The sequence below is a fragment of the Mobula birostris genome, chromosome 6, assembly GCF_030028105.1.
Source record: "Mobula birostris isolate sMobBir1 chromosome 6, sMobBir1.hap1, whole genome shotgun sequence".
Taxonomy (NCBI): domain Eukaryota; kingdom Metazoa; phylum Chordata; class Chondrichthyes; order Myliobatiformes; family Myliobatidae; genus Mobula; species Mobula birostris.
The window spans coordinates 133,102,104-133,118,167 of NC_092375.1; the positions used below are offsets into that span (position 1 = coordinate 133,102,104).

Below are 16,064 nucleotides of genomic sequence, written 5' to 3' on the forward strand. Positions count from 1 at the left end.
AGGGTGAGTGTGAGTGGTGTCGGAGTGAGTGTGTGTGGTGTCGGAGTGAGTGTGAGTGGTGTCAGGGTGAGTGTGCGTGGTGTCGGGGTGAGTGTGTGTGGTGTCGGGGTGAGTGTGTGTGTGTGTGTGGTTTTGAGATGAGTGTGTGTGATGTCGGGGTGAGTGTGTGTGATGTCGGGGTGAGTGTGAGTGGTGTCGGGGTGAGTGTGTGTGATGTCGGGGTGAGTGTGAGTGGTGTCGGGGTGAGTGTGTGTGGTGTCGGGGTGAGTGTGCGTGATGTCGGGGTGAGTGTGCGTGATGTCGGAGTGAGTGTGTGTGATGTCGGGTTGAGTGTGAGTGGTGTCGGGTTGAGTGTGTGTGATGTCGAGTTGAGTGTGTGTGATGTCGAGTTGAGTGTGTGTGATGTCAGGGTGAGTGTGTGTGGTGTCGGGGTGAGTGTGTGTGGTGTCAGAGTGAGTGTGTGTGATGTCGGGGTGAGTGTGTGTGATGTCGGGGTGAGTGTGTGATGTCAGGATGAGTGTGTGTGGTGTCGGAGTGAGTATGTGTGATGTCGGGGTGAGTGTGTGTGGTGTCAGAGTGAGTGTGCGTGATGTCGGGGTGAGTGTGCGTGCTGTCGGGGTGAGTGTGCGTGGTGTCGGGGTGAGTGTGCGTGATGTCGGAGTGAGTGTGCGTGGTGTCGGGGTGAGTGTGCGTGGTGTCGGGGTGAGTGTGTGTGCGTGGTTTTGAGATGAGTGTGTGTGATGTCGGGGTGAGTGTGTGTGGTGTCGGGGTGAGTGTGAGTGGTGTCGGGGTGAGTGTGCGTGATGTCGGGGTGAGTGTGTGTGGTTTTGAGTTGAGTGTGTGTGGTGTCGGGGTGAGTGTGTGATGTCGGGGTGAGTGTGTGATGTCGGGGTGAGTGTGTGTGGTGTCGGGGTGAGTGTGTGTGATGTCGGGTTGAGTGTGCGTGGTGTCGGGGTGAATGTGTGTGTTGTCGTGGTGAATGTGTGTGGTTTTGAGGTGAGTGTGTGTGGTGTCGGGGTGAGTGTGTGTGTGTGTGTGGTGTCGGGGTGAGTGTGTATGGTGTTGGGGTGGAGGTGTGTGGTGTTGGGGTGAGTGTGTGTGGTTTTGAGGTGAGTGTTGGTGGTGTTGGGGTGAGTGTGTGTGTGTGTGGTGTCGGGGTGAGTGTGTATGGTTTTGGGGTGGAGGTGTGTGGTGTTGGGGTGAGTGTGTGTGGTTTTGAGCTGAGTGTTGGTGGTGTCGGGGTGAGTTTGTGTGTATGGTGTTGGGGTGGAGGTGAGTGGTGTTGGGGTGAGGGTGTGTGGTGTTGGGGTGGAGGTGTGTGGTGTTGGGGTGAGGGTGTGTGGTGTTGGGGTGAGTGTGTGTGTGGTGTCGGGGTGAGTGTGTGTGTGTGGTTTTGAGGTGAGTATGTGTGGTGTCGGGGTGAGTGTGTGTGGTGTTGGGGTGACTGTGTGAGTGGTTTTGAGATGAGTGTGCGTGGTGTCGGAGAGAGTGTGCGTGGTGACGGGGTGAGTGTGCGTGATTTCGCAGTGAGTGCGTGTGGTGTCGGGTTGAGTGTGTGTGATGTCGGGGTGAGTGTGAGTGGTGTCGGGGTGAGTGTGCGTGATGTCGGGGTGAGTGTGCGTGATGTCGGGGTGAGTGTGTGTGGTCGGGGTGAGTGTGTGTGTGTGTGTGGTTTTGAGATGAGTGTGTGTGATGTCGGGGTGAGTGTGCGTGGTGTCGGGGTGAGTGTGTGTGGTGTCGGGGTGAGTGTGTGTGTGTGGTTTTGAGATGAGTGTGTGTGATGTCGGGGTGAGTGTGTGTGGTATCGGGGTGAGTGTGAGTGGTGTCGGGGTGAGTGCGTGATGTCGGGGTGAGTGTGTGTGATGTCGGGTTGAGTGTGTGTGATGTCGGGGTGAGTGTATGTGGTGTCAGAGGGAGTGTGTGTGTGATGTGGAGGTGACTGTGAGTGGTGTCGGGGTGAGCATGCGTGATGTCGGGGTGAGCGTGCGTGATGTCGGGTTGAGTGTGTGTGGTGTCGGACTGAGTGTGTGTGATGTCGGGGTGAGTGTGTGAGGTCAGGGTGAGTGTGTGTGATGTCGGGTTGAGTGTGTGTGATGTCGGGTTGAGTGAGAGTGGTGTCGGGTTGAGTGTGTGTGGTGTCAGAGTGAGTGTGTGTGGTGTCAGAGTGAGTGTGTATGGTGTCAGAGTGAGTGTGTGTGATGTCGGGGTGAGTGTGTGATGTCGGGTTGAGTGTGTGTGGTGTCGGAGTGAGTGTGTGTGATGTCGGGGTGAGTGTGTGATGTCGGGGTGAGTGTGTGATGTCGGGATGAGTGTGTGTGGTGTCGGAGTGAGTGTGTGTGATGTCGGGATGAGTGTGTGTGGTGTCGGAGTGAGTGTGTGTGATGTCGGGATGAGTGTGAGTGGTGTCGGAGTGAGTGTGAGTGGTGTCAGGGTGAGTGTGAGTGGTGTCGGGGTGAGTGTGTGTGTGGTTTTGAGATGAGTGTGTGTGATGTCGGGGTGAGTGTGTGTGGTGTCGGGGTGAGTGTGTGTGGTGTCGGGGTGAGTGTGAGTGGTGTCGGGGCGAGTGCGTGATATCGGGGTGAGCGTGCGTGATGTCGGGTTGAGCGTGTGTGATGTCGGGGTGAGTGTGTGTGGTGTCAGAGGGAGTGTGTGTGTGATGTCGGGGTGAGTGTGCGTGATGTCGGGGTGAGTGTGCGTGATGTCGGAGTGAGTGTGCGTGATGTCGGGTTGAGTGTGAGTGGTGTCGGGTTGAGTGTGTGTGATGTCGAGTTGAGTGTGTGTGATGTCAGGGTGTGTGTGTGTGGTGTCGGGGTGAGTGTGTGTGATGTCGGGGTGAGTGTGTGATGTCAGGATGAGTGTGTGTGGTGTCGGAGTGAGTATGTGTGATGTCAGGGTGAGTGTGAGCGATGTCGGGGTGAGTGTGAGCGATGTCGGAGTGAGTGTGTGTGATGTCGGGTTGAGTGTGAGTGGTGTCGGGTTGAGTGTGTGTGATGTCGAGTTGAGTGTGTGTGATGTCAGGGTGAGTGTGTGTGGTGTCGGGGTGAGTGTGTGTGATGTCGGGGTGAGTGTGTGATGTCAGGATGAGTGTGTGTGGTGTCGGAGTGAGTATGTGTGATGTCAGGGTGAGTGTGAGCGATGTCGGGGTGAGTGTGAGCGATGTCGGGGTGAGTGTGTGTGATGTCGGGGTGAGTGTGCGTGGTGTCAGAGTGAGTGTGCGTGATGTCAGGGTGAGTGTGCGTGGTGTCGGGGTGAGTGTGCGTAGTGTCGGGGTGAGTGTGTGTGCGTGGTTTTGAGATGAGTGTGTGTGATGTCGGGGTGAGTGTGTGTGGTGTCGGGGTGAGTGTGTGTGGTGTCGGTGTGAGTGTGTGATGTCGGGGTGAGTGTGTGTGGTGTCAGGGTGAGTGTGTGTGATGTCGGGTTGAGTGTGCGTGGTGTCGGGGTGAATGTGTGTGTTGTCGTGGTGAATGTATGTGGTTTTGAGGTGAGTGTGTGTGGTGTTGGGGTGAGTGTGTGTGTGTGTGGTGTCGGAGTGAGTGTGTATGGTGTTGGGGTGGAGGTGTGTGGTGTTGGGGTGAGTGTGTGTGGTTTTGAGGTGAGTGTTGGTGGTGTTGGGGTGAGTGTGTGTGTGTGTGTGGTGTCGGGGTGAGTGTGTATGGTTTTGAGCTGAGTGTTGGTGGTGTCGGGGTGAGTTTGTGTGTATGGTGTTGGGGTGGAGGTGAGTGGTGTTGGGGTGAGGGTGTGTGGTGTTGGGGTGGAGGTGTGTGGTGTTGGGGTGGAGGTGTGTGGTGTTGGGGTGAGGGTGCGTGGTGTTGGGGTGAGTGTGTGTGGTTTCGAGGTGAGTGTGTGTGGTGTCGGGGTGAGTGTGTGTGTGGTGTCGGGGTGAGTGTGTGTGTGTGGTTTTGAGGTGAGTGTGCGTGATGTCGGAGTGAGTGCGTGTGGTGTCGGGTTGAGTGTGTGTGATGTCGGGGTGAGTGTGAGTGGTGTCGGGGTGAGTGTGTGTGATGTTGGGTTGAGTGTGCGTGGTGTCGGGGTGAGTGTGTGTGTGTCGTGTCGGGGTGAGTGTGTGTGGTGTTGGGGTGAGTGTGTGTGGTTTTGAGATGAGTGTGCGTGGTGTCAGGGTGAGTATGTGTGTGGTGTTGGGGTGAGTGTGTGTGTGTGGTGTCGGGGTGAGTATGTATGGTGTTGGGGTGAGTGCGTGTGTGTGGTTTTGAGATGAGTGTGTGTGGTGTCGGGGTGAGTGTGAGTGGTGTCGGGGTGAGTGTGTGTGGTGTCGGGGTGAGTGTGTGTGTGTGGTTTTGAGATGAGTGTGTGATGTCGGGGTGAGTGTGACTGGTGTCGGGTTGAGTGTGCGTGATGTCGGGGTGAGTGTGCGTGGTGTCGGGGTGAGTGTGAGTGGTGTCGGGGTGAGTGTGCGTCATGTCGGGGTGAGTGTGAGTGGTTTCGGGGTGAGTGTGTGTGTGTGGTGTCGGGGTGAGTGTGCATGGTGTTGGGGTGGAGGTGTGTGATGTCGGGATGAGTATGTGTGTGGTGTCGGGGTGAGTGTGTGTGTCGTGTCGGGGTGAGTGTGTGTGTGGTGTCAGAGTGAGTGTGAGTGGTGTCGGGGTGACTGTGTGTGATGTCGGGGTGAGTGTGCGTGATGTCGGGGTGAGTATGTGTGGTGTCGGGGTGAGTGTGTGATGTCGGGGTGAGTGTGTGTGATGTCGGGGTGAGTGTGTGATTTCGGGGTGATTGTGTGTGGTGTCGGGGTGAGTGTGCGTGGTGTCGGGGTGAGTGAGTGTGCGTGGTGTCGGGGTGAGTGTGTATGGTGTTGGGGTGGAGGTGTTTGGTGTTGGGGTGAGTGTGTGTGGTTTTGAGGTGAGTGTTGGTAGTGTTGGGGTGAGTGTGTGTGGTGTCGGGGTGAGTGTGTGTGGTGTTGGGGTGGAGGTGTGTGATGTTGGGATGAGTATGTGTGTGGTGTCGGGGTGAGTGTGTGTGTGGTGTCAGAGTGAGTGTGAGTGGTGTCGGGGTGAGTGTGTGTGATGTCGGGGTGAGTGTGTGTGGTATCGGGGTGAGTGTGAGTGGTGTCGGGGTGAGTGCGTGATGTCGGGGTGAGTGTGTGTGATGTCGGGTTGAGTGTGTGTGATGTCGGGGTGAGTGTATGTGGTGTCAGAGGGAGTGTGTGTGTGATGTATGCGTGATGTCGGGGTGAGCGTGCGTGATGTCGGGTTGAGTGTGTGTGGTGTCGGGGTGAGTGTGTGTGATGTCGGGGTGAGTGTGTGAGGTCAGGGTGAGTGTGTGTGATGTCGGGTTGAGTGTGTGTGATGTCGGGTTGAGTGAGAGTGGTGTCGGGTTGAGTGTGTGTGGTGTCAGAGTGAGTGTGTGTGGTGTCAGAGTGAGTGTGTATGGTGTCAGAGTGAGTGTGTGTGATGTCGGGGTGAGTGTGTGATGTCGGGTTGAGTGTGTGTGGTGTCGGAGTGAGTGTGTGTGATGTCGGGATGAGTGTGTGTGGTGTCGGAGTGAGTGTGTGTGATGTCGGGATGAGTGTGAGTGGTGTCGGAGTGAGTGTGAGTGGTGTCAGGGTGAGTGTGAGTGGTGTCGGGGTGAGTGTGTGTGTGGTTTGGAGATGAGTGTGTGTGATGTCGGGGTGAGTGTGTGTGATGTCGGGGTGAGTGTGAGTGGTGTCAGGGTGAGTGTGTGTGGTGTCGGGGTGAGTGTGTGTGGTGTCGGGGTGAGTGTGAGTGGTGTCGGGGCGAGTGCGTGATATCGGGGTGAGCGTGCGTGATGTCGGGTTGAGCGTGTGTGATGTCGGGGTGAGTGTGTGTGGTGTCAGAGGGAGTGTGTGTGTGATGTCGGGGTGAGTGTGCGTGATGTCGGGGTGAGTGTGCGTGATGTCGGGGTGAGTGTGCGTGATGTCGGAGTGAGTGTGCGTGATGTCGGGTTGAGTGTGAGTGGTGTCGGGTTGAGTGTGTGTGATGTCGAGTTGAGTGTGTGTGATGTCAGGGTGTGTGTGTGTGGTGTCGGGGTGAGTGTGTGTGATGTCGGGGTGAGTGTGTGATGTCAGGATGAGTGTGTGTGGTGTCGGAGTGAGTATGTGTGATGTCAGGGTGAGTGTGAGCGATGTCGGGGTGAGTGTGAGCGATGTCGGGGTGAGTGTGTGTGATGTCGGGGTGAGTGTGCGTGGTGTCAGAGTGAGTGTGCGTGATGTCAGGGTGAGTGTGTGTGATGTCGGGGTGAGTGTGCGTGGTGTCGGGGTGAGTGTGCGTAGTGTCGGGGTGAGTGTGTGTGCGTGGTTTTGAGATGAGTGTGTGTGATGTCGGGGTGAGTGTGTGTGGTGTCGGGGTGAGTGTGTGTGGTGTCGGTGTGAGTGTGTGATGTCGGGGTGAGTGTGTGTGGTGTCAGGGTGAGTGTGTGTGATGTCGGGTTGAGTGTGCGTGGTGTCGGGGTGAATGTGTGTGTTGTCGTGGTGAATGTATGTGGTTTTGAGGTGAGTGTGTGTGGTGTTGGGGTGAGTGTGTGTGTGTGTGGTGTCGGAGTGAGTGTGTATGGTGTTGGGGTGGAGGTGTGTGGTGTTGGGGTGAGTGTGTGTGGTTTTGAGGTGAGTGTTGGTGGTGTTGGGGTGAGTGTGTGTGTGTGGTGTCGGGGTGAGTGTGTATGGTTTTGAGCTGAGTGTTGGTGGTGTCGGGGTGAGTTTGTGTGTGTGGTGTTGGGGTGGAGGTGTGTGGTGTTGGGGTGGAGGTGTGTGGTGTTGGGGTGAGGGTGCGTGGTGTTGGGGTGAGTGTGTGTGGTTTCGAGGTGAGTGTGTGTGGTGTCGGGGTGAGTGTGTGTGTGGTGTCGGGGTGAGTGTGTGTGTGTGGTTTTGAGGTGAGTGTGTGTGGTGTCGGGGTGAGTGTGTGTGGTGTCGGGGTGACTGTGTGTGTGGTTTTGAGATGAATGTGCGTGGTGTTGGAGTGAGTGTGCGTGGTGACGGGGTGAGTGTGCGTGATGTCGGAGTGAGTGCGTGTGGTGTCGGGTTGAGTGTGTGTGATGTCGGGGTGAGTGTGAGTGGTGTCGGGGTGAGTGTGTGTGATGTTGGGTTGAGTGTGCGTGGTGTCGGGGTGAGTGTGTGTGTGTCGTGTCGGGGTGAGTGTGTGTGGTGTTGGGGTGAGTGTGTGTGGTTTTGAGATGAGTGTGCGTGGTGTCAGGGTGAGTATGTGTGTGGTGTTGGGGTGAGTGTGTGTGTGTGGTGTCGGGGTGAGTATGTATGGTGTTGGGGTGAGTGCGTGTGTGTGGTTTTGAGATGAGTGTGTGTGGTGTCGGGGTGAGTGTGAGTGGTGTCGGGGTGAGTGTGTGTGGTGTCGGGGTGAGTGTGTGTGTGTGGTTTTGAGATGAGTGTGTGATGTCGGGGTGAGTGTGACTGGTGTCGGGTTGAGTGTGCGTGATGTCGGGGTGAGTGTGCGTGGTGTCGGGGTGAGTGTGAGTGGTGTCGGGGTGAGTGTGCGTCATGTCGGGGTGAGTGTGAGTGGTTTCGGGGTGAGTGTGTGTGTGTGGTGTCGGGGTGAGTGTGCATGGTGTTGGGGTGGAGGTGTGTGATGTCGGGATGAGTATGTGTGTGGTGTCGGGGTGAGTGTGTGTGTCGTGTCGGGGTGAGTGTGTGTGTGGTGTCAGAGTGAGTGTGAGTGGTGTCGGGGTGACTGTGTGTGATGTCGGGGTGAGTGTGCGTGATGTCGGGGTGAGTGTGTGTGGTGTCGGGGTGAGTGTGTGATGTCGGGGTGAGTGTGTGTGATGTCGGGGTGAGTGTGTGATTTCGGGGTGATTGTGTGTGGTGTCGGGGTGAGTGTGCGTGGTGTCGGGGTGAGTGAGTGTGCGTGGTGTCGGGGTGAGTGTGTATGGTGTTGGGGTGGAGGTGTTTGGTGTTGGGGTGAGTGTGTGTGGTTTTGAGGTGAGTGTTGGTAGTGTTGGGGTGAGTGTGTGTGGTGTCGGGGTGAGTGTGTGTGGTGTTGGGGTGGAGGTGTGTGATGTTGGGATGAGTATGTGTGTGGTGTCGGGGTGAGTGTGTGTGTGGTGTCAGAGTGAGTGTGAGTGGTGTCGGGGTGAGTGTGTGTGATGTCGGGGTGAGTGTGCGTGATGTCGGGGTGAGTGTGCGTGGTGTCGGGGTGAGTGTGTGATGTCGGGGTGAGTGTGTGATGTCGTGGTGAGTGTGTGTGATGTCGGGGTGAGTGTGTGTGATGTCGGGGTGAGTGTGTGATGTCGGGGTGATTGTGTGTGGTGTCGGAGTGAGTGTGTGTGGTGTCGGGTTGAGTGTGCGTGGTTTCGGGGTGAGTGTGTGTGTGTGGTGTCGGGGTGAGTGTGTATGGTGTTGGGGTGGAGGTGTTTGGTGTTGGGGTGAGTGTGTGTGTGTGGTGTCGGGGTGAGTGTGTATGGTGTTGGGGTGGAGGTGATTGGTGTTGGGGTGAGTGTGTGTGGTTTTGAGGTGAGTGTTGGTAGTGTTGGGGTGAGTGTGTGTGGTGTCGGGGTGAGTGTGTATGGTGTTGGGGTGGAGGTATGTGGTGTTCGGGAGAGTGTATGTGGTTTTGAGGTGAGTGTTGGTGGTGTTGGGGTGAGTGTGTGTGTGTGTGTGGTGTTGGGGTGAGTGTGTATGGTTTTGGGGTGGAGGTGTGTGGTGTTGGGGTGAGTGTGTGTGGTTTTGAGGTGAGTGTTGGTGGTGTCGGGGTATGTGTGTGTGTATGGTGTTGGGGTGGAGGTGTGTGGTGTTGGGGTGAGGGTGTGTGGTGTTGGGGTGAGGGTGTGTGGTGTTGGGGTGGAGGTGTGTGGTGTTGGGGTGAGGGTGTGTGGTTTTGAGGTGAGTGTGTGTGGTGTCGGGGTGAGTGTGTGTGTGGTGTCGGGGTGAGTGTGTGTGTGGTGTCGGGGTGAGTGTGTGTGTGTGGTTTTGAGGTGAGTGTGTGTGGTGTCGGGGTGAGTGTGTGTGTGGTGTCGGGGTGAGTGTCTGTGTGGTTTTGAGATGAGTGTGCGTGGTGTCGGAGTGAGTGTGTGTGGTGTCGGGGTGAGTGTGTGTGTGTGGTGTCGGGGTGAGTGTGTATGGTGTTGGGGTGGAGGTGTATGGTGTTGGGGTGGAGGTGTTTGGTGTTGGGGTGAGTGTGTGTGGTTTTGAGGTGAGTGTTGGTAGTGTTGGGGTGAGTGTGTGTGGTGTCGTGGTGAGTGTGTATGGTGTTGGGGTGGAGGTATGTTGTGTTCGGGAGAGTGTGTGTGGTTTTGAGGTGAGTGTTGGTGGTGTCGGGGTGAGTGTGTGTGTATGGTGTTGGGGTGGAGGTGTGTGGTGTTGGGGTGAGGGTGTGTGGTGTTGGGGTGATGGTGTGTGGTTTTGAGGTGAGTGTGTGTGGTGTCGGGGTGAGTGTGTGTGTGGTGTCGGGGTGAGTGTGTGTGTGTGGTTTTGAGGTGAGTGTGTGTGGTGTCGGGGTGAGTGTGTGTGTGGTTTTGAGATGAGTGTGCGTGGTGTCGGAGTGAGTGTGCGTGGTGTCGGAGTGAGTGTGCGTGGTGTCGGGGTGAGTGTGTGTGATGTTGGGATGAGTATGTGTGTGGTGTCGGGGTGAGTGTGTGTGTGGTGTCAGAGTGAGTGTGAGTGGTGTCGGGGTGAGTGTGTGTGATGTCGGGGTGAGTGTGCGTGATGTCAGGGTGAGTGTGCGTGGTGTCGGGGTGAGTGTGTGTGATGTCGGGGTGAGTGTGTGATGTCGGGGTGATTGTGTGTGGTGTCGGAGTGAGTGTGTGTGGTGTCGGGTTGAGTGTGCGTGGTTTCGGGGTGAGTGTGTGTGTGTGGTGTCGGGGTGAGTGTGTATGGTGTTGGGGTGGAGGTGTTTGGTGTTGGGGTGAGTGTGTGTGGTGTCGGGGTGAGTGTGTGTGTGTGGTGTCGGGGTGAGTGTGTGTGTGTGGTTTTGAGATGAGTGTGCGTGGTGTCGGAGTGAGTGTGCGTGGTGTCGGAGTGAGTGTGCGTGGTGTCGGGGTGAGTGTGCGTCATGTCGGGGTGAGTGTGAGTGGTTTCGGGGTGAGTGTGTGTGTGGTGTCGGGGTGAGTGTGTATGGTGTTGGGGTGGAGGTGTGTGATGTTGGGATGAGTATGTGTGTGGTGTCGGGGTGAGTGTGTGTGTGGTGTCAGAGTGAGTGTGAGTGGTGTCGGGGTGAGTGTGCGTGATGTCGGGGTGAGTGTGCATGTGGTGTCAGAGTGAGTGTGAGTGGTGTCGGGGTGAGTGTGCGTGATGTCGGGGTGAGTGTGCTTGGTGTCGGGGTGAGTGTGTGATGTCGGGGTGAGTGTGTGTGATGTCGGGGTGAGTGTGTGTTGTCGGGGTGATTGTGTGTGGTGTCGGAGTGAGTGTGTGTGGTGTCGGGTTGAGTGTGCGTGGTTTCGGGGTGAGTGTGTGTGTGTGGTGTCGGGGTGAGTGTGTATGGTGTTGGGGTGGAGGTGTTTGGTGTTGGGGTGAGTGTGTGTGGTGTCGGGGTGAGTGTGTGTGTGTGGTGTCGGGGTGAGTGTGTATGGTGTTGGGGTGGAGGTCTATGGTGTTGGGGTGAGTGTGTGTGGTTTTGAGGTGAGTGTTGGTAGTGTTGGGGTGAGTGTGTGTGGTATCGGGGTGAGTGTGTATGGTGTTGGGGTGGAGGTATGTGGTGTTTGGGAGAGTGTGTGTGGTTTTGAGGTGAGTGTTGGTGGTGTTGGGGTGAGCGTGTGTGTGTGTGGTGTTGGGGTGAGTGTGTATGGTTTTGGGGTGGAGGTGTGTGGTGTTGGGGTGAGTGTGTGTGGTTTTGAGGTGAGTGTTGGTGGTGTCGGGGTGAGTGTGTGTGTATGGTGTTGGGGTGGAGGTGTGTGGTGTTGGGGTGAGGGTGTGTGGTGTTGGGGTGAGGGTGTGTGGTGTTGGGGTGGAGGTGTGTGGTGTCGGGGTGAGTGTGTGTGTGTGGTTTTGAGGTGAGTGTGTGTGGTGTCGGGGTGAGTGTGTGTGTGGTGTCGGGGTGAGTGTGTGTGTGGTGTCGGGGTGAGTGTGTGTGTGTGGTTTTGAGGTGAGTGTGTGTGGTGTCGGGGTGAGTGTGTGTGTGGTGTCGGAGTGAGTGTGTGTGTGTGGTTTTGAGGTGAGTGTGTGTGGTGTCGGGGTGAGTGTGTGTGTTGTTTTGAGATGAGTGTGCGTGGTGTCGGAGTGAGTGTGCGTGGTGTCGGGGTGAGTGTGCGTGATGTCGGAGTGAGCGCGTGTGGTGTCGGATTGAGTGCGTGTGATGTCGGGGTGAGTGTGAGTGGTGTCGGGGTGAGTGTGTGTGACGGGTTGAGTGTGTGTGATGTCGGGGTGAGTGTGTGTGGTGTCGGGGTGAGTGTGTGTTGTGTCGGGGTGAGTGTGTGTGGTTTTGAGATGAGTGTGCGTGGTGTCAGGGTGAGTGTGTGTTGTGTCGGGGTGAGTGTGTGTGTGTGGTTTTGAGATGAGTGTGTGTGGTGTCAGAGTGTGTGTGTGTGGTGTCGGGGTGAGTGTGAGTGGTGTCAGGGTGAGTGTGTGTGGTGTCGGGGTGAGTGTGCGTGATGTCGTGGTGAGTGTGTGTGGTTTTGAGGTGAGTGTGTGTGGTGTCGGGGTGAGTGTGTGTGTGTGGTTTTGAGGTGAGTGTGTGTGGTGTCAGAGTGTGTGTGTGTGGTGTCGGGGTGAGTGTGAGTGGTGTCAGGGTGAGTGTGTGTGGTGTCGGGGTGAGTGTGCGTGATGTCGTGGTGAGTGTGTGTGGTTTTGAGGTGAGTGTGTGTGGTGTCGGGGTGAGTGTGTGTGATGTCGGGGTGAGTGTGTGGTTTTGAAGTGAGTGTGTGTGGTGTTTGGGTGTGTGTGTGTGGTGTCGGGGTGAGTGTGTATGGTGTTGGGGTGGAGGTGTGTGGTGTTGGGGTGACTGTGTGTGGTTTTGAGGTGAGTGTTGGTGGTGTTGGGGTGAGTGTGTGTGTGTGGTGTCGGAGTGAGTGTGTATGGTGTTGGGGTGAGTGCGTGTGTGTGGTTTTGAGATGAGTGTGTGTGGTGTCGGGGTGAGTGTGAGTGGTGTCAGAGTGAGTGTGTGTGGTGTCGGAGTGAGTGTGTGTGATGTCAGGATGAGTGTGAGTGGTGTCGGAGTGAGTGTGTGTGATGTCGGGGTGAGTGTGTGGTTTTGAAGTGAGTGTGTGTGGTGTTTGGGTGTGTGTGTGTGGTGTCGGGGTGAGTGTGTATGGTGTTGGGGTGGAGGTGTGTGGTGTTGGGGTGACTGTGTGTGGTTTTGAGGTGAGTGTTGGTGGTGTTGGGGTGAGTGTGTGTGTGTGTGGTGTCGGAGTGAGTGTGTATGGTGTTGGGGTGAGTGCGTGTGTGTGGTTTTGAGATGAGTGTGTGTGGTGTCGGGGTGAGTGTGAGTGGTGTCAGAGTGAGTGTGTGTGGTGTCGGAGTGAGTGTGTGTGATGTCAGGATGAGTGTGAGTGGTGTCGGAGTGAGTGTGTGTGATGTCGGGGTGAGTGTGTGGTTTTGAAGTGAGTGTGTGTGGTGTTTGGGTGTGTGTGTGTGGTGTCGGGGTGAGTGTGTATGGTGTTGGGGTGGAGGTGTGTGGTGTTGGGGTGACTGTGTGTGGTTTTGAGGTGAGTGTTGGTGGTGTTGGGGTGAGTGTGTGTGTGTGGTGTCGGAGTGAGTGTGTATGGTGTTGGGGTGAGTGCGTGTGTGTGGTTTTGAGATGAGTGTGTGTGGTGTCGGGGTGAGTGTGAGTGGTGTCAGAGTGAGTGTGTGTGGTGTCGGAGTGAGTGTGTGTGATGTCAGGATGAGTGTGAGTGGTGTCGGAGTGATTGTGTGTGGTGTCGGGGTGAGTGTGAGTGGTGTCGGGGTGAGTGTGTGTGATGTCGGGTTGAGTGTGAGTGGTGTCGGAGTGATTGTGTGTGGTGTCGGGGTGAGTGTGAGTGGTGTCGGGGTGAGTGTGTGTGATGTCGGGTTGAGTGTGAGTGGTGTCGGGTTGAGTGTGTGTGATGTTGAGTTGAGTGTGTGTGATGTCGGGGTGAGTGTGTGTGGTGTCGGGTTGAGTGTGTGTGGTGTCAGAGTGAGTGTGTGTGATGTCGGGGTGAGTGTGTGTGATGTCGGGGTGAGTGTGTGATGTCGGGATGAGTGTGTGTGGTGTCGGAGTGAGTATGTGTGATGTCAGGGTGAGTGTGAGTGATGTCGGGTTGAGTGTGTGTGATGTCGGGGTGAGTGTGTGTGGTGTCGGGCTGAGTGTGTGTGGTTTTGAGGTGAATGTTGGTGGTGTTGGGGGGGTGTGTGTGTGGTGTCGGGGTGAGTGTGTATGGTGTTGGGGTGGAGGTGTGTGGTGTTGGGGTGAGTGTGTGTGGTTTTGAGGTGAGTATTGGTGGTGTTGGGGTGAGTGTGTATGGTGTTGGGGTGGAGGTGTGTGGTGTTGGGGTGGAGGTGGGTGGTGTTGGGGTGAAGGTGTGTGGTTTTGAGGTGAGTGTTGGTGTTGGGGTGAGTGTGTATGGTGTTGGGGTGGAGGTGTGTGGTGTTGGGGTGAAGGTGTGTGGTGTTGGGGTGAGTGTGTGTGGTTTTGAGGTGAGTGTGGGTGGTGTCGGGGTGAGTGTGTGTGTGGTTTTGAGATGAGTGTGTGGTGTCGGGGTGAGTGTGTGTGTGTGGTTTTGAGATGAGTGTGTGTGGTGTCAGAGTGAGTGTGTGTGGTGTTGGGGTGAGTGTGTGTGGTGTCGGGGTGACTGTGTGGTTTTGAGATGAGCGTGTGTGGTTTCGGGGTGAGTGTGTACTGTCTGTTGGAGATGTGTGGACTGTGAAATCTACTGATAGTTACAAAAGGGTCTGTTGTCCAGACAGTAATTTCAATCACCTAATGCCTAGAGCTTCCATTTTATTGCAGGGTTTGATTGAAGATCTGAAGATAAAGGGAGATCCTCGAGCAGCACAGTTTTACTGTGAAGGGGACGACGATGGGGAGGTAAGAGCTGCTCTTTCTCCTGTCTCCCACCTTTGAAAGCTGCAGAGTTATGTTCATACTTGTCTGTGTTCTCATGTTTGCACACACTCCTGCTTCCCCTGAGTCGTAGCCATTTTTCTGTCTACTAACAGTCTGCAGTCTTGCTCTGATACGGGGTTAAGAATGGTGCTGTCCTTTATAATATCTGACTCAGGTCTGGCTCCACCTGCAAGCTCAGACTCCCCACCCCCTCAGCACTATCCAGACCCCGCTCTCTTGCTGCTACCTCCATTGGTTTAAGAGCCTTAGCTCAGTCCTGCACCACCCGGTCCAGTGACAGCTGTACCTCTAAACATCCTGAACCAGGGTGGATAACTTCACTCACCTCAACTCTGAACTGATTCCACAGCCTACAGTCACTTTCAAGGACTCAACAACTCATTCGCTCAGTATTATTTACTTATTTGCACTGATTGTCCTCATTTGTGTACAGGTTGTTTGTCAGTCTTTGCTTATCTATAGCTTTTTGTAAATTCTATTGTATTTATTTTCCTGTAAATGTCTGCATGAAAATGAATTTCAAGGTAATATATGGTGAAAATATACATATTTTGATGATACATTTACTTTGACTTTGACCTACAAGTAGCATTAATGTTTCCTGTGGATTTCCGACTACAGGTTAAGTCTGATGCAGTTCTAGTGATAGTGGTACTGCATAAGTTCTGTCTCTGGGCTTCTTATTAGAAGGATTTGCACTCGCTGTTTAATATATGGTTCTGGTCCTAAAGGTAATAACTTAGTGAGCAATGTTCCCTCTAATTTTTTAGTAGTCAGTGTGCACAAAAATCTTATGTTGTGCAAATTTTTTTCCTGCGACAGAAGTATGTGCGCACTGAATGCACACATGGCACAGTTATGTAGGTTTACAAAATATTTGACCTAAAACTGCACAGAATAACAACAAAATAACATTAATGTGTTGAACTGAGTGTAAAGTTATTCATTTTAACAGCTAACAACACACTGTCAATAAGAACTTTGATCTTCTCTGAGTTTGATCGTTTTCGCTCTAGCTCATCTGCACTCAACCGTAACATGCGTAGCACTCCTGTAACGGGTAATGACGGGTTCTGTTGCCTGAGCACCGTCCAAATGTGATTTACTTGCCAAAATGACGCTTCAAAAAGTCAAGTTTCCAAATATCATCCCACTTCTTTCCACTAGCAAATTCTCCAGCAACTTTCACATCACGACAATACAAACAGATAACTCCAGTTTCCGAATCATACATAAATATTTTTCGTAGCTGAACGTTCATGACCACATGAGCTTTCCGTGTAGCAGTTTCTACTATTTTGTTAAGCCATTAAACTTTAAATAAACTTGCAGTTTTTTTGCGCTTCACGCCCTTTGCTTCTTTTGAATTTGACATAGTGAATCAATATTTTTTCAATAAAAACTTAGCTATCTGCAGGATTTGAAACAGATTTTTGTAAACTTTATGATATAAACACTGTCAGCCAAAGATTGCTGTCACCGTGATGCAGCTGTACAAACCGGAACAGGAAAGGTGAGGTGACGTAAATTAGTGACATGCATTGTGGTATTTGAAAACCGACTAACTAGTTAACAGAAACACTTAGCTAAAAGATTATTTTCAATAAGTATAATTATTAATTACTACATTATTTTAGGTAACTAACCTTTTGTGCACACGTTAATTTCCTTTGTGCGCTGGTTGAAAAACGTGTGTGCATCGCACATGCGCACAGCTTAGAGGGAACATAGTTCGTGAGAAACAGAAAAGCAAACTGTTCAAGTTTCTATGGCTTCATAACAAGGGAACGATTAACAAATATGAATCCCTTATAAACTGAGATAGGAGAAGTTCTATGCAGGGTTAAAGAAAAGACAGGGAACCTAAATAAGTAATTTGTGTGTGTTCTCTTGAAAAATAACAGAAAATGTCTTCGATATAATGGGAAGTGACTGGTACAAAGTAACTGAGGAGCTGGAAGAAATTAACATTAGTAAAGTAACAGAAGTGAAGAAAGTAATGAGATTGAAAATCTCTTAATTTCTCAGGACCTGATGATCTATATCCTAGAAAGAGAAGATAATGGACACACAAGTTGTCTTCTTCCTAATTTCTGCAGATTCCAGAATGGTTCCCACAGACTGCAAGGTCTC

General features: G+C 53.9%; 1 protein-coding gene across 4 annotated transcripts in view; it reads left to right on the forward strand.

Moving 5' to 3' along the window:
• The window catches only part of LOC140199377 (collagen alpha-1(XVIII) chain-like), a 295,614-nt gene that overhangs the window by 182,866 nt on the left and 96,684 nt on the right, over positions 1-16,064 (forward strand). For all 4 annotated transcript variants that reach the window (XM_072261365.1, XM_072261366.1, XM_072261363.1 and 1 more), the window contains one exon: positions 13,815-13,892. In XM_072261365.1, coding sequence (XP_072117466.1) covers positions 13,815-13,892 — 78 coding nt within the window. The remainder of the gene's footprint in view (positions 1-13,814; positions 13,893-16,064) is intronic.